The 21,693-nt window shown below is 41.8% G+C and overlaps 1 protein-coding gene across 10 annotated transcripts in view; it reads left to right on the top strand.

The window, feature by feature from the left end:
• Positions 1 to 20,830, top strand: part of PCNX1 (pecanex 1) — an 89,882-nt gene extending 69,052 nt beyond the window's left edge. For 7 of the 10 annotated variants that reach the window (XM_061998892.1, XM_061998888.1, XM_061998893.1 and 4 more), the window contains 12 exons: positions 477 to 692; positions 1,105 to 1,358; positions 2,297 to 2,527; positions 3,732 to 3,832; positions 5,040 to 5,190; positions 6,956 to 7,186; positions 7,496 to 7,770; positions 9,436 to 9,677; positions 10,688 to 11,124; positions 11,963 to 12,028; positions 12,520 to 12,660; positions 15,902 to 20,830. In XM_061998892.1, coding sequence (XP_061854876.1) covers positions 477 to 692; positions 1,105 to 1,358; positions 2,297 to 2,527; positions 3,732 to 3,832; positions 5,040 to 5,190; positions 6,956 to 7,186; positions 7,496 to 7,770; positions 9,436 to 9,677; positions 10,688 to 11,124; positions 11,963 to 12,028; positions 12,520 to 12,660; positions 15,902 to 16,042 — 2,486 coding nt within the window. In that variant the 3' untranslated portion in view covers positions 16,043 to 20,830. The remainder of the gene's footprint in view (positions 1 to 476; positions 693 to 1,104; positions 1,359 to 2,296; positions 2,528 to 3,731; positions 3,833 to 5,039; positions 5,191 to 6,955; positions 7,187 to 7,495; positions 7,771 to 9,435; positions 9,678 to 10,687; positions 11,125 to 11,962; positions 12,029 to 12,519; positions 12,661 to 15,901) is intronic. The other 3 variants (XM_061998891.1, XM_061998890.1, XM_061998896.1) reach the window with 1 other exon arrangement.
• The last annotated feature ends 863 nt before the right edge of the window (positions 20,831 to 21,693 follow it).

Raw genomic sequence — 21,693 nt, 5'->3', positions numbered from 1 at the left:
TTTTCTTGTTTCCCCTTTTTATGTGTCTGCTTTATTACCTTTTTTTATACTCTGTCCTTTAAGCTTTTCTGCTTTTTTAATGGTCTTAAGTAATTTTTAAGAAGCCAAACATTATTTGAGGGTGCCTCAATGTCATGATGATGAGAACAGTACAACAGTCATTACTGAGATACTTCTGTGCTCGTTTGCTTTTGTATCTCATTATGTGGGGATGCATGAGTGGATCTGAAGGAATAATTTGGAAAATGGAGGAATGACTAAGAAGGGGGAAAAAAATGATCAAAACCACTAAATGTCACTTAGCATTCATTTGAAGTAGTTGTCCCTTAAAAAAAGGGAGGGATGAAGTGTGGAGAGTGACCTTGAAATGTTGCTGTTAAGAAATGTGTAGGATTCAGTGTGAAGTGACAATTGACATTCAAGCTTGATGTTTTTCTGCAGATTCAGATAATAACCCAAATCCAATCCTCCTGCAGGTTCTGATGATAACAACCTGAATTCCATCTTCTATGAACATTTAACCCGTTCCCTTCAGCACAGCCTCTGTGGAGACTTGCTGTTGGGTCGGTGGGGAAACTATAGTACTGGGGACTGCTTCATCCTAGCCTCTGACTACCTCAATGCACTAGTACACCTTATAGAGATAGGAAATGGCTTGGTCACCTTCCAGCTGAGGGGGCTTGAATTCAGAGGTGAGTGTGTTACACTTCCTTAACTGTGCTGAAATGTAGACTTCTGCTTTGGAGACTTATTTTCACTTCAATCCTGTAAATTAATTGCCTTGAAGAGGGTCTGCAGGGCCTATTTTTGGCCCTGTCATATGTGAGGTAAGCTAGCTTGCTTTTGCAGAGTTGATGTTAAGTCTGTCTCTCCATTTTAGTGCAGTGTGGCTACCAGAACTGATTCTTGGAGACTTCTAACTAAAATGTGATCCTAGAGTGACAAATTAAGCTATGCAGATCTATTGTGTTCATTGGCAGATAGTTCACTTGGTGTTATAGAAACTTCAATGGAGATGAATTGGATTCTAAACACGTGTAACACAAGTTAATATTAAAGCCACCATATAAAGTGTTCCAACTCCTCTCTTTATTGTCTCCTAAGGAACTTACTGCCAGCAACGAGAAGTAGAGGCCATCACTGAAGGTGTGGAGGAAGATGAAGGTTTTTGTTGCTGTGAACCAGGCCACCTTCCTCACATGCTTTCCTTTAACGCTGCCTTTGGGCAGCGTTGGCTGGCTTGGGAAGTGCTTGTGACTAAGTATGTTCTGGAAGGTTACAGCATCACTGACAACAGTGCAGCTTCCATGCTTCAAGTCTTTGATCTCCGGAAAATTCTCACCACTTACTATGTGAAGGTATGATTGAGTGCAGCCCTTGGGGAGAAGTAGGCTGCATTACACCTGGGAACTGCTTAGTCTTTAACCTCTAGTGTCTTTCATGTGAGGATCACAGTATGTGACACAAATGACAGACATATAAACACCTTCATCAGAGGAGGACAGAGTTTGCTCTACTTGATCCTCTGGTTTGGAAGCAGGACAATGACCGTGTGATCTAGAACAGAGAGAGGACACGTCTAGTCCAGCTTCAGCTAGACAAACTTGAGCTGTTGAAACTTGAAAGCTATTACCTTAATGTAATAGCTGTTGTAAATTGAAAGTTAAAGAGTGTGTTTCTCTAGAAGGGTGAAATGCTTCAGTTTTCAAAAGCTCTCTAAGCCCATATCTGTTGCTAGAAGCTGTCCAAACCCTCTAAGGGGACTCTAGGCCTCAGATAATCATTTTCCTGTTTGAGCCCTTTGGTAAGCTACCCTCTTGCAGAAAGCTGAAAGTTTTCAGGTTGAAATATTTCCAAGATCCTTATTCACACACACAAGTTGTTGTGGAGGGTGTGTGTGTGTTCTCCTGCAGTAACACAAAGGTGTTAAACTGTCTTGTCTGTGTTTAGCATTTGAATTCTTTAGAAATCCAGTATGTAAGACTCCATGTTAACTCCATAACAATTCCTCTGTGTGTGTTTCTGCAAAATCACAGAGTCCTGTCCCATCCTCTTCTACTTACTCCTCCATTGCACACTTCAGAAATCTTAAGCCTATGGCAAGTACACCAGTGTACTAACCTGTGTTGTCTTTTCTGTGCAAATCTGCATCTGTGAGCTAATAAATAAATGCTGCTGTGTGTCATTTGTGCTCATTACCAGGAAAATAATGCAAATGAACTGAAATACTTGGGATTACCATCTTGGTTTGTTTTACTGCAAGGCTGACTCATATTCTTAACTACTGCTGTTTCAGGGAATCATCTATTATGTCACAACATCCCCCAAGCTTGAGGAATGGTTAGCTAATGAGACAATGCAGGAAGGGCTGCGGTTGTGCACAGACCGCAATTACGTTGATGTAGACCCAACATTTAACCCCAATATTGATGAGGATTATGACCACCGTCTAGCAGGGATCTCCAGAGAGAGCTTCTGTATGATATATTTGAACTGGATAGAATATTGCTGCTCTCGAAGAGAGAAGGTAAGTCTGAATGTGTGAGGAAAGCCATTCACTCTTCTAGGATGCTCTTGTTCTTTCCCCTTGTTGATTTGACTTACACTGGTTTAATATTGATGTTTTGACAATGAGGGTTTGTCACTGAAGTGGTCATTTAATGGTTCTGAGCTTTTGCTCTTGAAATGTGGCTTAAAAAAAATTGTAAAGTGTGTGATTTAAGCTGTTCATTAATGAATTTTCACTTGTCAGCTCAAATGAATCAGTTGCATCTTGGGCAGTTGTCAGGCTCTTATCTACATACAAAAGGATATACTTATACAATTAATGATTTATGCTTAGATGTCAGTGTTTAGAAATGAACCCTGACAACCAAACCCCATACAACGCCTCCCCACTAAAAACCCAAATACCTGTTGTCCCCATATAAGACTGACTACTTCTTTCTAGTGGTTGTACTATACTGCTCCTTTGGACTACTGCAATCGTTGTGAAAATCATCATCATTCAACCCTTTTCCTCTCTCCAAATCCTTCCACCTTTTAAAAGCAACATTAGTGTGTGTAGAGGAATCACTTGATTTGGAGGAGACTGAGGGGTGACCTCATTCATGTTTACAAATGCGTAAAGGGTGGGTGTGAGGAGGCTGGAGCCAGGCTGTGCTCAGTGATGGCCAATGACAGGCCAAGGGGCAATGGGTACAAGCTGGAACAGAAGAGGTTCCAAAGAATCACAGGAAAAAATTTCTTCCCTGTTGAGGTGAGGGAGCCCTGGCAGGGACTGCCCAGATGGGCTGTGGAGTCTCCTTCACTATTGATGGTATTGAAAGTCAGGTTTAATCACTGGAATGAATGATACTGTTATCCTAGGGTGTTATATACCCTGTACAACTACTGCTGGCTTTGAATCATAGAATCACAGAATGGTAGGGGTTGGAAAGGACCTTCAGAGGTCATCTAGTCCAACCCCCCTGCTAGAGCAGACTTTGGGCTGAAGGCAAGTTTCCCCCAAATAAAGCTTTAGTCAGAGAAGTTTACAGCTAGCTCAGAGTTACAGACTCCCAAGCAATGAAAATCCATTGTCTGAACCTCATAACTTTTTGCTAATCAACATGTAAAGTGAGAATACCTTTTGTAATGTGCCTGGGTCTCATGCCTTCTGGCACATTTCCCTGGTCATTTCTTTACTCTGTTCACTTGACTATTCTTTTTTTCTCTTTTGTTATGACAAGCCACTAGATTCAAGTAAAGACTCACCCCTGGTGACGTTGTGTTACGGACTGTGTGTCCTGGGCCGGAGAGCCTTGGGAACAGCTTCACATCATATGTCTAGGTAATGAAATATTGTTGTTGTAAGCCTCTCTTCCTCAAAATCCTTCTGGGTGCCTAGATTAGGTATTACATGAGTACCTCCTCATGAAATAAGCAGATATTTCATGTCATCTTTCCTTAAACTGGATACATACGCTACTTAACCTGTTGTCATTGTGTAAGGACCAGTGAAATGTAACAGAAGAACAGTAAATGAGGGAGGAGTTGAATTTGAGCATTTTGTGTTACCAGACTAATGCCAGGTGAGAATTCTGGAGTGGATAAGCACCAGTTATAACTGATGGAAAAAAATAATACCAAGAACTGCTTGAGTTGTAAGTGCAAGCTCCATTCTCTGCTCCAAGTATGTACCCTGTATGGAAGTAGGGGAAAGAGGACAGTTTGGAGTGAAGCACACACATGTCTTGATGGAAGTTAGATCAGATCATTTATGATGATTTTCACAGTTCAACTGTCTCTGTGGCAGGCAATTGTGTCTCATAAAAATGTCCTTCAGCTCCTCTCTAACCACGTGGCAATCTCTCTCTTGCAGACTGGCAGCCTCAACTTACTTTAGAAAGCCAATGTAAAATTGAGTTGTATGTTTCAGGAAAGCACAAGGTGGTGACTTAATAAGCAGCATAATCAGAGGTGGAAGCTATTGGTCTGCTGGGTGCCAACTGTAAAACCAATTCTGCTTCACCTTCAGGGAAACTGTTAACTAATTGTTCTAAGTATCAGCTAATTTGCCCCCTGAAGGTCTTGGAGATAGGCAGTCACAGGAGTGAGCACATACTTGATTTTCACTCTCAATCAGTTCAGTAAAAGGAAGTGATGCTGTTAGGATGAGGAAGCTGTGAAGATTTTGCTTCTGTACATGCACAACTGAAGCTACAGATCATCCTTAACTGGCCCACTGTGTGTTATATTACCTGAAAAGGTTTCTCTCCCAAAGCTTTCAGAATAAAGTCAGACATTTATTTTAGTCCATGTAAGTAGTCTATTGCATCTATGGTTTGTTCATTAACTGTTCAGTGCTCATAGACATCTAATGTCCAAGCTTTGGACACATTCTCTCACTTACAGGATAAGTTATCTTTAGAGACAAATGGTGTGCCTTTCTGAACTGCTCAGTATTTTCTACTCTTGTCACTGCTGATAATTGTGGATATTGTTTGTATTTCTGTTAATATTTGAGCTGTCTTCATTTTGCTTTTCCCCTTCAATAGTAATCTGGAATCCTTCTTGTACGGCCTGCACGCCCTGTTTAAGGGTGACTTCCGTATATCTTCAATTAGAGATGAATGGATCTTTGCTGACATGGAGTTGCTGAGGAAAGTAGTGGTTCCTGGAATACGAATGTCACTGAAGCTACATCAGGTGAGATATTACACTGGAACACTTATCCAGTTCCTTTTATTTCTGTGCATTTGTGTTTTTTTAGAAATAAGCATCTGGAAGAGGTTAGAAAAGGAAGAGAATAAAAAGGCTTGTGATAGAGATGGTCAGCTGACAATGAGGGAACATCACAACCTTTATTTTGCTATAGCTCATGTGGAAAGTGATACAGAGAGAAAGCAAATGCAGATTATTCTCAGAGCTTTAAAATTACATCATCTGTAGATCAGAGAACATGTTAAGCCCTGTTTCATATCCATCTAAAGATAATTTCCTTACCAACAGCCTCTCTATTTTCCTTCCTTCTTCCCCTCCCCACATATATGTGATTGGCTTGAAAGGTTGTCATGCCATTCAAAGCTGCACAGCCCTCTCCTCCAGTGGGACCTGGTTTTCTTGTTCTGTTTTTCTTTGAAGTGTAATAATAACAAACACTTCAGTGTTGCTCATTGATCAGTCAGGTTTCAGGTGAGAATGAGAAGGCCGCTTTTCATTAGGCTGAAGCTGGGTTCAGTCTTCATAGTGAAGTGAGGGTAAAGGTGAACAGTCTCATATTCTGTCCAGTGCTCAGCAAGTACAAGAAAGTATATGCATGCACATGATTAGCACTCTGAGGGCTGAAAAGTGCTGGTACTGTACAGGAACAGATTGCTTGAAAATCATAGTAAGTAGGTAAATCTTAGTTGCATTTTTTAATAGCTAAATTTCTTCTTTTCCCTTTGTTTCACAGTCTAAAAGTGCCCCGAAGGTAGCAGTGCTTGAATGAGCTCCTTTATGTAACACAAACTCCCTGAGTTTAGCAGAGTGCATGTGTTCAGGAGTACACCTGGCAAACCAGAGTAATTACAAAGCCATTGTTGGAACAAGCAGAAGTACTGCTCGGTGTTCCCAGTGTATTTGGGTTGCTGGGCAGAATGGGCTTGAATTGAGTCAGAGAAGGAAAAAAGAGAAAAATACAAATGTTCTTAACATTTCCTTTCTTCAGATTATTGTAGTAATCTATAAAAGATGACTTTATTCCCCTGCAGTGCAATAGTATATTGAGACTTCAGCCAGTGTTGGAAATGTAGCTATTCAACCTTTTTTAACCAGAAAATCATGTGACTTAATACTGACTTGAACTTGCAAATTTAGTGTTTCTCTTTGTCTGGCAGTAGTGTAAGTTGTGTGATGGTCTCTGATGTTGAAATAGCCTGTCATCACCTGTTAATGTGAACTTTTCAATAGACAATACAGATGAACGTTATGGGCTTTCTTCCCATTGCTGTTTTCATTTCACACAGTCTTAGTGAATAATCAGTGCTTTGTTTAAGTGTGTTTTACAGTTGGGAGCTGGTGAACAAGCAAAGCAGCTAAAACTGAAATGCTTCTGCAGGGAATAGAAAGACATAAATCTAGTGTGAAACTCAACTAGAAATGTACTGGAGTCAATAATAGGTCTGTCCAGTCATTTTGTTTTTAAGTTAAAAAAGGAAGCAAGTGCAAGGTAACAGGACCACTCTAGGTGGTCCTGCTCTGGCAGGGGGGGTGGGCTGGGTGATCTTTCGAGGTCTCTTCCAGCCCTGTTGGAAAAGAAATCATATTTAACAATATTCTTGAGTAGATAGCTGATATTTTCAATGTCAAACTTCATGTAATGCATTGAGCCTTTCAAGAGTTGGAGGTGTGAAAGGTTGGATTGAGTTCTTCATAGTTACATCTGAAATGTTAATCACAACTTCCCAAACACGTGTGTTCTTGGAAACAGGATCACTTCACTTCTCCAGATGAATACGATGATCCTTCTGTCCTTTATGAAGCCATAACAACCCATGAAGAAAACCTGGTTATAGCACACGAAGGGGACCCTGCTTGGCGGAGTGCAGTTCTGTCCAATTCTCCCTCCCTCCTTGCTCTTCGGCACGTGATGGACGACGGTACCAACGAGTACAAAATCATTATGCTGAATAAGCGCTATCTCAGTTTCAGGGTCATTAAGGTAAGGGACAGAACGTTGTGGTGCATTTTAATAACTGTACCAAACTACAACTCAAATAGTGGCTCTTTTTTTGTTGTTAGGGAGCCATCATTGCCAGGGTTGCTTTTTTGCATACAATGAAAGTATTTAACCAGAAAATCAGTTCCTGACTTAAAGTATCTTGTTCTTAGATTTGCTTTATTCTCGCTGTTGCAGCCTTTTAAAGAAGTGAATATGAATGTCTGCAGTTTGGCAATGTTAAGCAAAGCACTCATCACACACTCTCATTGTTTCAGTTTCTGACATGGCCTTTCTACTTGGCTTTTGCAGGTGAATAAGGAGTGTGTGCGTGGCCTGTGGGCAGGGCAACAGCAGGAGCTTGTCTTCCTGCGTAATCGTAACCCAGAAAGAGGAAGTATCCAAAATGCAAAACAAGCTCTGAGAAACATGATCAACTCCTCTTGTGACCAGCCAATTGGATACCCAATCTATGTCTCACCTTTGACTACTTCCTATTCAGATAGCCACGAACAGCTGAAGGAGATTCTTGGGGGAGCTATCAGCTTAGGAAACATCAGAAATTTCATAGTGTCCACGTGGCACAGGTGAGCTGAGGAAATGATTCTCTTTACTATATGTTCATGCTTGTATCATCTGTTAACTGGTCCCAGCACAGCATAACCTATAGTGTTCAGTCATGTGAAAATAAATAAGCCTTGACTTTTATTTCAGGCACATCTGTAGCATGTGGCAACTGCTTTGATGCAGGATTATATCTTTTGTGTGATGTGCCACCAACTATGTAAACAACAGCTCAGGAACAAAGCCAGGACAGGAAGTCTAGATGCAAGAACTACAACTTCAGTTCTAATGTCAGGTCTGATAACGAGACACGGTGTAAGCTGTGTATTACTTTTTTCAGTACCATCACTTTTGCAGTCTGTAATACCATCTTTACAGAGTCAGGGTCATCTGGTAAGGTTCTTCCCCTCTGGCAAATATTTAGCATGCAAGTGCCAATATTATTAGTGTACGCTCATACACAGTAACACAAGCTTTAGCTGTTCAGATTTCATGGGTGCTTATAAATACTCTCTGCCAGAGACAGAACAAGTAACCAGAGTGATGATAATATAACCCTCCTTCCAGGTGGCCCCTCAGTAACCCCATACAAACACCTACTGTGTCCTGTTTTACAGGCAAGGAGAACTTTTACTGCACTTCTGACCCCTTATGACTGTCACTTCAAAAGCAGTGACAGCAGCTGCGTGTGGCATTCAGAAATTGCACATTCCAGTTCTCAGCAGGAGCTGGTGCCATAGTTGGAACAGTTCTGTAGCTGTTCTGATGGTCATATTGACACTTAGACATGCTACTTCACCCCAGAGTATGCCACACGTAACTACAGCCTGTGGTGTTCGCTTTCTGTCACCATCTGCTTGGCTGACACGTGGATAGAATATCAGGTGAAAGTATAACACAGAATAGTATTTGGATCCAAGCAGTTGTGTGCTTTGGGATTCTGGATCCCAGGGGCAAATAAAATGGGAAAGGAGTCCTCAGTGTATTTGAGTGAGACAGAAAGACTAATAAAAGGTAGGAAGTGAAGGGAGGAGGAACGTGCCGCAGTTTCTGCGTACATCTGAAGCTGATGAATGCAAACCATGTGGTGAAAAGCCTGTGTGGTTTATATGTACTAGGAAACACTGGCCAGTCTGCTGTCTGAATGATCAAAATGCTCCCAACAGCTGAGTACATTACTGATGTCCATGTCTGTAACGAGAAACAAAACACATTAAAAAGAAAGCAACCCAACCAACCAAGCAAAAAAACCCCAGGAACCCTTCTTTTCCTCATCATCTGAATAGACAAAGGTTTTGCAGTGTAAGGATACACAACTGGTGTGCTGAGGAGCATGAATTTGACTAAGCTGTTGCAAAACAACCCAGATTCCTACCAGCATTTTATATTTAGAATGTTATCACTTCCCAGGTGGCTTGGGTTGTTTTCAAAAGCTGTTTCATGGGAGCATTTGTCTTACATAAATAACTTACTTGAATAGCTGTCATGAAGCAAATTGCAGCTTCTTGGAAAGCAGCATTTCTATTTGGAAAGCACATAGTGAGAAAATCAAGTCAAGCTTGATCTGCTTTTAGGGAATGCTGTGGATTGTGCTGAGCAAAGCCTTTCGTTTGCCATCGGAAGGTAGTTCTTACAACTCTGAGGGTTAGGAGACCTGACTTAATGTGTCAAATGCATTGTGTTTTCAGACTAAGGAAAGGCTGTGGAGCAGGCTGCAATAGCGGTGGAAATATTGAAGATTCAGATGCTGGAGGTGGAGCTTCTTGCACAAGTAACAATGCAACCATCAATGAGTCACAGAGCAGCGTGTCGCAAGGAGGAGGGAACGCAACTACAGGGCAGGGACCTGGAGCAGTACAGCACCCTCCTGTTGCATCTCATCCCACAGCTCTCCCTGCAGCTCATCCACCAACTCATCCCGCCACTCTGGGTAAAGTTACAAGTACCATCTAATAGCTAGACCTGGCTTTTCAGCATTTTAGATCAAGCCCAAGGATAAAGAAAAAGCACACAAAAGTCACTTGACTATATAGTTGTTGGTATCTGCTCTGTCCATCTCAAACTGGTTTATGCAATGCACTTTGAGCAATAGGAGTGTAGTTGTGCTGGCAAAACAGATTCAGTAACTTCCTGTAACATGTCTCTGCAGATTGAATCTCTTCCTGCTGTTGTGTTGTCTGCAAATGCTCAACTTGTCATTTTTTGTGAATGTCTTTCTTATTCACACAGTGGAATGGATTCTGATTTCCACAGTATTTCAGCTGAGGCCCATGTTAGTTAGGGAGATGGTAAACAGTCAAGCTGAGGAAAAGCTTTTCAAAACACTGGTTTATACCCTTCCATATTCTTTGTGAATGTAGTTGAATTAACATTTTAACTCTGTTTTTAACACAACATGATTAGATCTATCAGCTGCACAGGAGTAGCTACAAGCACTTAGTGTAGGAGAAGCGATGACACCAGCACTCAGAAACTGCAATTCCTGTTTTTTCACTTCAAGTGCACTGAATTTTTCCTAACTTGTTTAAAACCAGCTTCTGTTCTGACAGGTTTTCTGACTCTATCTTTGAACAGCTGGTCGAGCATATTAAGAAAGAATGATTAGTATTTTGAAATATGGACATCTCTACCTTCCTTAATGCCTGAACTATGGGGAACTTCAGTGTTAAGTAACAAATTGTTAAGGCAGGAAGAGCAAGGCTAAAGCATTTCTCAAGCTACTCGTGGGGGACTGTGAATTGAACAGAATGTGAAATTGCAGGATAAGGTGAACAGAATGTATTCAAGTACTGTGCAGCAGATCTTCTGCAACAGTGCTGTTTCAGATGTTGATTAGACCCATCTGTTTTGTATCTTAAGTGCTAAAAGAATCGTGTATTGGCGGTCTAATGTGTGTGGGAGGCTTTGTCAAACTCCTGATTCTGTATCTTTTACTTTTAGGCACCAGTCACAGCTCTCACTCTGTGCAGTCCAGCCTTGTCAGACATTCCCCTGCCCGTGCCTCAGTAGCTAGCCATTCATCTTATTGCTACGGCAGCCGTCATTCATCTCTTCGCACATCCACAACAGGCTTCGTGCCTTGTCGGCGCTCTTCCACCAGTCAGATCTCCCTTCGTAACCTCCCATCCTCCATCCAGTCCCGCCTCTCCATGGTGAACCAAATGGAACCCTCTGGCCAGACTGGGGTCAGCACGCAGCATGGACTGCCCTCTTCTAGCAGCTCCAGCCAAAGCATCCCAGCCTGTAAACAGCATGCCCTTGTGGGCTTTCTAGGGACAGAAGGAGGGAGTAACGCGACTGAAACTCAGTCAGGTGGCAATGCCAGCCCTGCAAATCAAATGCAAGCCAAAAAGGATGACGTTATTTACAGAATCCAGGTGAATAGTCCTGAAGAATGAGTTAACCCATGCTTCCACCTGCCTTTCTTAGCGTTGCCTTGTGTGCTGTCGAAGTCACTCCTTTTAAAGCCACCAGCAGTCTGGAATGTCTCAGTGTACAACTACTGTGCAGTTGCATTTGGAGAACGAATGTGAGGAAAAGGTTTTTGGGGCAACCAACCTTCCTGCATGCTTAGACATCCCTGTTTACTTATATGTTTTGCTGTAGTGCAGCTTTGAGGATGTCAGGTGAACTTAGTTCCACTTCATACTTAACTTGCCTTTACTCATTACAACGTGTGAAGCTGAACAGCTTCATTTGCAGGACAAAAAGCAGTTGGCTTTTTGGTTTTAAACCAAGTAGATTTTCCACACAAGTAAGTGTAAAAAGTACTCACTTTCATATGTATTTGTTCCTTGGGTATTGCCACAAGTCTGGGTTTACTGAGCAGCAAACAGTACCCCACAGACTGAGTTACTCACAGCAGCCTTTACTTGCTTTGTGAAATCTAGAAAGCTGTGGTTTGGTTCCTCTAGCTTTTATTAGCCCTACATAAACATCTTTGGCAGTATATTACTCAAGGAACGTATTTAATTAGGATAGATCATAACAAACATGATTTCATTGCTGATACTGCCTCATTTTAGAATAATTCTTAGCAAACTGCATCCTGGTAGGCAAAGTTAATTTTGCAGGCCTGTGCTTAGTAGCTTTATGTTTGCAGGCCAGGGCCCGTGTATGAAACTGCTTAATTCCTTCATGTACAAAGCATAGAGGCAAAGCTGATGTGTGCCCTTGGATAGTGGACATCATGTGGTTCTCTCTGTCCTTAAATAGGAAGAAGTTTTCAGGAGTTTCCTCCTGATGCCCCCGTGGAAAGGCCAGTTTGCTTCAAAACATGGGGTGCGTCTCGACTAACCCTGCTGGTAGATAAATAGCTCTAAAGCCTTAACAGTCAATTCTCCAAGGTCATGTTTCTTAAGATACTCTAAAAGAAGTAATGAGCTAGTTTTAATGGCTTATCATCACTTAACTCTTCCCTGCTGCTGGACCATGTGCTGCCAATGCTTATGTCCTGCCAGCTCTTCAGACCCTGCCATGAGCCAGTGTAACTAAAAGAAGGGGTGGGAAAGGGAAGCAGAGCTGCTGCTTCAGACAGCAGTGAACTGGTATGTTGTCAGCTGTGTGTCTGAAGCCACAGCTTAATTGCCAACTTCTGTGCTGCTCAGGCTTTTTCTTAGAACAGAGCTTGAATTTCCAACAGAGAAATTGGTCAGAAATCAGTTTCTGTGGGTTCAAATCAGTTCTCTGGAAGTATGCAAAAAGTTAAGAGTTTAACTGTTTCTTTTAAAGTTTGGCTGAACTAACAGTCAAAACTCAATTCCTACTTGTAGTTAATGGATCCCAGTCAAGTACTGGAAGGGATCAACGTGTCAAAAAGGAAAGAGCTGCAGTGGCCAGATGAGGTGATACGGCTAAAAGCTGGAAGAAACAGCTGGAAAGACTGGAGTCCTCAGGAAGGCATGGAAGGCCATGTAAGTTTTGCTTAGAAGTTGACAAGCTAATTTTAAAGAAGTCAGTGTCTTGATCCCGTGGCAGTTTGCCTAGATGTTGAAGCCAAAGAAACGTGCAGCTGTAAGTCGGATCAGCAGCTGTCCTTCAAGTCACCGTGGCTGGAAGAGCAGGTCTGGCACCCTAATTTGAAGCAGAAGGATATTTCTGCAGCTATATCTAAAAGATGCAGGAGGATGATTGATATGTTGTTGTCAAGCTCTTCTCCTTCCTTGCCTTCTTCCAGTTCTTGTCATGAACTCGCAGGCATTGCGCTCATTCATCCAACCTTCATTTTCCTTCCCTTAAGCTGTCAATCCCTGAGGTGAATTTACCAATGAGTCTCTAACTGAATGCTTAACAGTATTTGGTTTTAAATTACTCTGATGAAAATTCAGCCCAGTAAGACTGTCTTTAGATATCTCTTTGTTATAGTAAGTACCTTCCTTTAACCAAAACCTGTGAAAGCCTGTGACTTCAAACTCCATCTCCCTTTGCCCTGGGCATGTTAAAGCTGCATTTTATAGAAATTCACTGTGTTGTTTAGAAAAGTTATCTCCCAGTTTAGGGTCTCCTTGAAAAGAAATGGCAATATGCTGATAACACAGGGTAGGCCAAATCTGCTTTGATGTTGTAGGAATGTGAAGAACTCCTTTCATGAGTAATTGTGTCATAGTTGATAGTCCACTCTTAAGATAGCAGGCTTACCTTGCAGGTAGCACCTAGGAGTAGAATGCTGTTGTAAACATTCATAGTCATCATAGAATCACAGAATGGTGGGGGTTGGAAGGGACCTTTAGAGATCATCCAGTCCAAACCCCCTACTAGAGCAGGTCCCACCTAGATCAGGTCACACAGGAACGTGTCCAGATGGCTTTGGGAACCTCCAGAGAAGGGGCCTCCACACCCTCCCTGGGCAGCCTGGGCCAGGGCTCCCTCACCTCAACAGGGAAATAGTTTTTTTCTTATGTTTAAGTAGAACTTATGTTCCAGCTTCTTTCCATCACCCCTTGTTACGTTGGGTTTAGATGTTATGCTTTTGGAATGTCCTTGTTGGCTATTGCAGATGAAGATGTGAAGGGTTATATCAAAACACATCCTGTTGCCTGATACCATCAGACAGTTTGTTTCAGGGTTTCATGAGTGTGCTTTGCAAACTGCAGCATGCTGACATGTGCAGTGATGGATGTTACAGGAAGATTAAAACAAGAGGATTTGAAGGTCAGAGTAAGCTACTGCTCTGAATGCTTCTCATCTATTTTTGGTGTGACACACCATCAGCTTTTTTCAGAAGTGCATCTTTTAACTTAAAGGGGGAAAACACCAGATTATCCCATGTGGGATTAGGATTTAACTTGATGACATAACTTCCACTGCCTGCTTCAGCTGCCTGTGGTTACACATACTATTATCAGTCAAGTGTTAGGCTTCCATTTCTGATCCCGTGGCTGAGGTCCTTTCTGCAGACAGGCAGAAATGATTCTGACCAGCTGAGATGCTGCTCATCAAGCAGTTCCCCATACAAAGCCTCATGCCAGTGCTCTCAGTATCAGGTTCAACACTTAGTTGCTTATGTAGAAAAAAGTACTTTTCCTAACTTTGTCTTACAGTGAGTGCATGTCATACATGAAGGCATTTCAGCTTTTCTTCAAGGCAGTGGTATTTAGCAATCCTCTTTGTATTTATGTAGCAACTGTTTCCAGGATTTTGAGATGAAAGTATAGTCTGCATTATCTTTTTAGGATACCTGACACTGGCATGTGAGAGAACCCTTTTACCCCCTCAAGAGACTTTTATTACTGAACTGTCTTGACTATCTAGTTATATGTTGTCAGTAATTTATGGGGATCAAATAAATGCTAATCCTGGTAGAAGAGATGGTGGAACTAGGGATGGAGTGGGAGTGGCTGCAGTGAGTTATAATCTTTGTACAACTTCTGCATACAGAGAGTTTTTAAGGAGCTCTGATATTGATGCCTTTGGAGTCAGCCCATAGCTACCTCAAGGGCACTAGTTTCAAGATGAACAACAAAGATGTAATACTTGGACTGTGTTGGGAAATGTTTTATGTGTCTGGGGACAGAATATTCCTGGCCTCGCTCCATACAGCAGCACAGTTTATTGAGACAGACTTTGAAGTCAGACTTGAATAGACTTGTTAAAAAGGATGCTTTTGCATCAAACAAAGGGAAGCTAAAGATGCCACGGTTCCCTGGCTGAAATGCTCTCCCTGTGGGTGTGGGTGTAGCTGTGTTGCAATGGACAAAGCTGAATCCCCTTCACCCGGTGTCAGAGGGATTGGCAGCTGTCAGCTGGGTATAGTGATTTAAGGGGGTCTCTTGGATTTGATGTAGATTACTTGTGGTTTTCTGTCCTTTTCCTTCCTCACCTGTCACATTGGAACTCTAATTGGCCTAGATTTTATAAAATATTAATATTTACTTGCTTTTTACTTTGTCTTGAGTTTAAGGCTGTTTTCCTACAATTGGCAATCTTAATTCTATTTCTGTGGAGCTAGCAATGCTTAAAGCCATGTTACTGGAGCATCTTTGTGGTTTCTTTGGGGAACCCAGAAGTTAATGCTGTGTTTCTAGGGAGACAGCTCAACTCAGGAAGGGCCTGTATGGAAAGGGGACCTTGTGATGGTCGATATCAGGTGTAATTCTTGGGAGGAGCAGATCAAAGTACCTGAATTCTGCAGATCCAAGGGAGTGTGGGCCAGTGTTTTGTGGCACTGTTTCTGAAACCCTTCCTCTTTGTAATACTTTGTCATTTTAAATTGTGTTTGAATAATGAGTGAGTAGGGAACAGAATTAGGGCAAGAGTTTTGACTTAGAGGAGACAGTAGTTTACACCTAACTCTGATACAGTGCTGTGCTGCATGGCACTGAGGGATTTTAAGACTATTACAGTCAGAGCATCAAAATGTCCGAAATCCATACATGTACACTTTTTTCAGTAGTTACTCACTTGGGATAAACTGTTTGGTTTTGATTTGTGCCATGATTCAAATCAAAGGGTGGCAGTTGTGAGGTAAGCTGCAGGTCTCCAGCAAGACTTCAGCCAGTAGTGGCTTATCTGTGGGTATGCTGTCACTGAAAAATGAGCAACTAAGTCAGTATAGCACTTACATTATTGCTGCTTCTGAATTATCAGCTACAAGTTTGATAGGACAGCTCTCCTCACGGAACTCACGCTTCATCATACTTCTTTTTCCCTCCGTAGGTGATTCACCGCTGGGTGCCTTGCAGCAGAGATCCAAGTAGTCGGTCCCACATAGACAAAACCATCCTGCTGGTTCAAATCGAAGATAAATATGTTGCTGTTGTTGAAACTGGAGTCCTTGAACTTGGGGCTGAAGTGTAAATCTCATAGAGACTCAAACTTCCCCTTCTCCAATGGTTCGGAAGAGAGAAGGGTCCGGAAGAAGCAGCTCCCAGGACATGAAACTTTGGTCCAGTCGTAGGAAAGGACTTGAAACTCAGATTTGTCTAAGTCCCTTTCCCCAAATAAACAAGTGTAAGAAATCTCTTTTTTTTTAAGTTGTTAGCTGCTGAAGAAACATTTGCATGAAGGATAGATTTGTTGAGACATATCTCTTTGTTTATAAATTTTGTTTATGCATTGCGTAATGCTTTAAATCGACAAAACTTTTCAGTTCTAAGATCAGAGCACCTCATATTTTTCTAATTGTTTTGCCAAAAATTGCCATGTCTTGTCACAGAGTACGTGGAATTCATCCACCTTATTTTAAAGAAATTGACTACAAACCTTCAGTTTGGTGAGACAGTGTAAGGGTTTCAGGTGTGGCAAGAAGAGACTGAACAGATGTATAGATTCTTATTCCTTATGAGCTAAACATTAATGAGAACTGCACTAATTTTTTTACAGCAATGCACTAAAAACAACCCTGAGATTGCTGAGAACATTTATTTATATATATAAATATAAGTATATAAAATACCATTATTTAAATTGCCTTTGGGATTAATCCCCTCCCTCTCCATATACATGTCGATGGTAAGGGCTGTGCCATGGGTTTGGTTCTATGTTCTGTATTTCGTACAAGTGCATTTGCTGCATCCTCTTCACAATAAATGGTAAAATAACGAATACCTAGAAGAGCACCTGAGTATCCCTGTACTACAGCAGACTCTGTGGTGGTGGCAGTGGCACCTCGAACCCGAACCACACGTCAAGCTTTAACGTGGACCCCGCTACACAACCTTTCATCTCTCCTCCCTTCGCTCGCCGTAGCTACTTTGCTTCCTTACACCCAGAGCTGGCTGCGTTGCTCCGTTGGCTGTTCTCTGGCAGAGACAGTTGTTTGAGTTTTGTTAGGGGGAGGTGCAGGGCCATGATTACTTTGTGGATGCCTGAAGGTTTTTTTGATTCCATCCAATTTAGAACGAAAGAAACCCAGCGACACCCATCTCTGTCCACCTCCCCCCTCCCAAAAACCCCCAACCAACCACACAGAAACTTGACTTCAGCTTTTAAAGAGCTTTTCTAGAAGGCACAGCCCTAAGCTTGTATCACTTTTACCACCTTGCCTTTTCTTTCCCTTTAGTCTTCATTCTTTTCTATGACTTGAATTTTATTTTCTGTGGTTATATATTCTATGTAAGTGTAATTTGAGTATTTATAACTGTGAAGTTGAATTATTCATGTGTTACATATCCTAGGTTTTATTGTAATTTTTTTTTTGTTAAAGTGTGTATTCAGGGAAACAAGTAACTCAGAACTATCATGGGAGTGTGAGAGGGGAAACTGGTTTGTTCTTAACTTGCGGTTCCTACCACTCGCTCCTCTTAATCCATAAGGAAAAAAACAAATGTACCTGTTGCGATGGTTTCCTGTGTCTGACCTGTAATTCTGTAGGACTCTGTGGGGAAACTGCACACAGTCCTAGCTTTTGGGAGCAGCCATCTTCTTCCCAGCCACTTCCACTTCTTGCTATGTAACAGAACCAGAAGAGACTTCTGATATATCATGGAGATTATTGTAATTAGCTCTCTGACGTCAGAGAAACCGTGTCCATTGCGTACCTAATGTAAGAGTGAAATTGTATGGGATGAGAAAAAACCAAGGAAGAAACAGCTACCTAAGAAATACTGGTATTCTGACTCAAGTCACTGTGTGCCACCTAGCCACAAAAGGGTGAGTCTCTGTGCCTGGTAGCTAATCAGTTCTTGATACCCAGTGAATGGTACAGAGACCTTGATGACATCATATACTATGCAAACTTGTGCATCATACAGTTGCATCTAACTGTCTGATTTATGCATAGACAGTCCCATTTAATCTTGGTATAAATGCACAGTTCCAGATCTGCCAGCATGGAAGTGAGTTTGCTGTTGCGTGTAGTTTATCACATGTGCACGTTGTAGTTGGAATTCATCTCTGGCACATCTGGAACTGTAGTACAGTAGATGAAGCTTCTTCAGCACTCTGGTAACACTGCCAGGAATGAAGAAAATGTGTAAGTTTGGAACTGAAGGTGTTTTAGTGAAGGTTTTGTTCTGTAACCTTCTCTTCAGGTAATGACAGGGTTTCCTGTGTCCCTAGGAACATTGCTTCATTGTAGAGGATTTTGTTTGGAACTAGGCCCCCATTTGATATTAGCTGCACAAGGGGGTTTTTCCTGTACTTGAGGTGAACCAATGACTGAAAAAAACCCAGAAGAAATGGTGGTTTGAGGTTTGGGGTTGTTTTGTTGTTGTTTTTTGTATCTTGAAACTTGACTTTTGGTATGTGAACTCTGGCTCTGAACAATCACCCTCTTGAGGGCAAGGTGATGACAATGTCCATTGCTGGTAAGAGACATGACAGGAACTAATGGCTTGTTAACACAGAAATCCTAGAGAATATGTAACTGCCTGGCATGAGATAAGCAAACAGCAGCTGGGGAAAGAGAATTGATGGGTCTTGTTCTATTTATTTTGATCTTAAGGCCTTTGGTGTGTTGCCTTCAGGAGATGGATCTTAACGTGGCCAGTTCTTACAGCTATTCAGCAGACACCTGTCGTGAAGCCACTTTCATCGTGCTTGTACCTATTCCACATCTGCTCAGCAGAAGCCACCTCGTTGACATCTCACACTCCCATAAGGCTTTGGAAAATTAACTGGTTTTAAAAGGTTTCCCTGCATTTGGAACTCTCTAAGAATCATACCTGGTTTTATGTTGATCTGTGCAAAGTTTGACTTGTTTTCCACTGTGTAAGTGATGGAGCTGGTTTCTTCTGACTCCCCACAGGATAGATCTGTCCAAGGAATCCTCAGTTCCAGGTGGAGATAACTTAATCTTTTGTTTTCTTTGGCCTTCGTCTCTGATGCATACTATTTTTCTCCTGTTGTATGGAAAAGATGGATGTTCTCAAATTAGACAAGTCAGTCCAGGTTGAGCTCAGCATGGAGCAGGGTTGGGGTTTCTTTTGGGTCTTTGTAGGGTTTTATGAAAACCCATTATAGATGAATATTGTGATATTCTCTTGGCATAAGAACATTCCAGTTGAGTCTCTTTGTTTTAGCTTCCAGGTAGATCCCAATCTATCTCGTTTTGATTTTCCTTAAAGGTGGTATCTATGTGTACAGAAGGACTGAATGCTCCCTAAAAAATACTCAGTTACAGAAGTGTTTGAAAACCCCACTCATCAGATTGTGTTCATTGGTAAAAATGACTGCTACTTAATTTTTTTTTTGACCCTTTTCCCACTTTGCCTCCCTGTGAAATCTTTTGAAATGTCCTGATTAAAACACACAAACCAACCCTGAGGCGTTTCTGCGACACCACTGATGACACCTGGGCTCTGTGCCGCTTCCACTGTGTGACACCTGTGATGAGAACGAATCTCTCTCATGATTCAGCATTTGTGACATGATTTCAGAGTTGGGGGGGAAGAACAAAGGGGATGGTTATTTCTTTTGTTTTTTAAGGTGATGCCAGGTAGGTTGAATGACCCTGCAGCCACTTTGCCTGGGATGTTTGTTATGTTCCTGAGTGGTGATGTCCGTTTTCTGGTGTGCCGTGTGGTTCATCCACCAGGCATTCCTTACCCCCGTGTTCACAACCCCTGTGGGAACTGGAGGACTCTGAGAAGAAGCCTAGATGACTAGTGAGGTGAAAGCTGACTTGTGGCACAGATCCGTGCCCTCAGGAGGTTGGCCTGGATTAGGGTGTGAGTAGCAAGCAGGGGGAAGAGATGCCTCACGATTGGATTGCAGTTTACATCACTTCTCTGGTAATGCATGCACCACCATACAACCTAGGAGTGTAGATAGATGCTGCTTCAAAGGTCTTTCTCAGTGATAGAACTCTCCATTCAGAAAATGGTGCAGGAGAGATGGCATTGCATAGTACTAACAATGTTATTTAACTTAGTGGATTTGGGGTTATACCACCACAGGTTTTATGTACTTGGTTTTTATTAAGGGATTTTATACCTATTATATAGGCATCTATTCTTTTCTTGTCTGGCTTGCTATTTGATAATCTAACAGAGTACATTGAGTGGCACTGGACTCTCAGAAATCAAGCTGGTAATTCCTGGTGCCTTAGTAAAAAAGTGGGTACATAATACCTTGGTGGAAAGTAAAGCATGTGGCTTGTTGCACCCCAGCATGATAACGCTTATGTCCAAAAAGCTGATGAAGATGGCTGCCCCAAAAGATTTTGGGAGTATACATATGTCACTTGGTCACAAAGATCTGAATATGAGCAATTTTTATGACTCCTGGTATGTACAGTTTGAATAGCTAATCCCAGTGCACCTAATCCCCAGCCCTAGAAGATGGCAATCAAATAGCTGGATCTGTTAACTCGTTACACAGACACCCCCTTGACAATAATCTGCTGGTTAGGAAATGGGGAGAGAGGGGAGTAGTGCATAAATGGGAGGATGGCTTTGGTTTTTAATGGACAATGAAAATAATATGTTGCCTCTACCAGCAAACAGATACCTTGCCAGGGATAGGGATATATGTACCTGCGTGTCTGTGAGTGTGTATGTGTCTGCGTGTGTTATTGGAAACAGCCTGTAAATATTGTAGCTGTTCAAAATGGAAAAGGCAGAGAGTTTTTTTTGCAATGTGTTGCAGCAAAAGGACAGTATTGACAGTGGAGAAACACTGAGAAATAAAAAGAACCTTTTTTCACGTGTTGTCATTTATTGCGCTGTTACCTTCTCCTGAGGTGGTGGTCTCACAAGTTCCCTGTCACGGCTATTTTGACTTTACTCAAATCACCCTTTGATGAAGGATTCTCTTAATTAAAATTACTTTGCTTGTGTAGCTGTAGTAGTAGAAAGGGGAATTTCCACTCTTCCTGTTTGACTGTTGGCATCGTGCTTGCTTCCATGCTCTTACATAAACACGAGTGCCACGTTGCTCTCTCTTCTGTGGTTAAAATGTTTTCCTCTCTGTTGAAGCATTTTCTATATTTATCATAGATTTTCAGTCATTTTCCAAGCCCAGGACACTGTTCTCCTGTCTATGCTAAGTAATTTTCTTCTTCATACTTCCCAGGGAAGTATTTTACCTTGGATGGATTTAATTGTTGATTTCCAGCTTTCTGCCCTCCTTGCTCTGCCAGCCACGTGCAGTGATGTCTAAAGCCCTCACAACACTGCACTTACAATAAGCACTTGTCAATACAGTCATACCAATTTACAAATCCTCTGCTCCTGTCTGTGTGCTGCCTCAGATTTCTTCATGCTAGGACAGGGAATTACAACATTGTTGCTCTAATTAGACGTGAATTTTTCAAATGTACAAATGTTGGTGATTTATTCATGAGTTTGAGTGTTGACTTCTTGAAAAATCAAACCAAAACATCATCCACCTCCTGGAACTTGCATCTGTTTACCTGTACTAGGCAAGCTGACTTCAGTGCCTTCACCAGGCTCTAGTCGTTCTCTTTCATTCATAAATTATTACAGGTATTCTTAAGGGGGAAAAAAAAAGAGTCCCAGTTGGTGGTTGGAGTCTACCAGTTTAGTTTTGCCTGAGAGGAATCCAGT

Source organism: Colius striatus, chromosome 6 (assembly GCF_028858725.1).
Source record: "Colius striatus isolate bColStr4 chromosome 6, bColStr4.1.hap1, whole genome shotgun sequence".
In the NCBI taxonomy this organism is placed as follows: Eukaryota; Metazoa; Chordata; class Aves; order Coliiformes; family Coliidae; genus Colius; species Colius striatus.
Note: the sequence above shows the minus strand (reverse complement) of the source record. Positions and strands in the feature narration are given on the sequence as shown.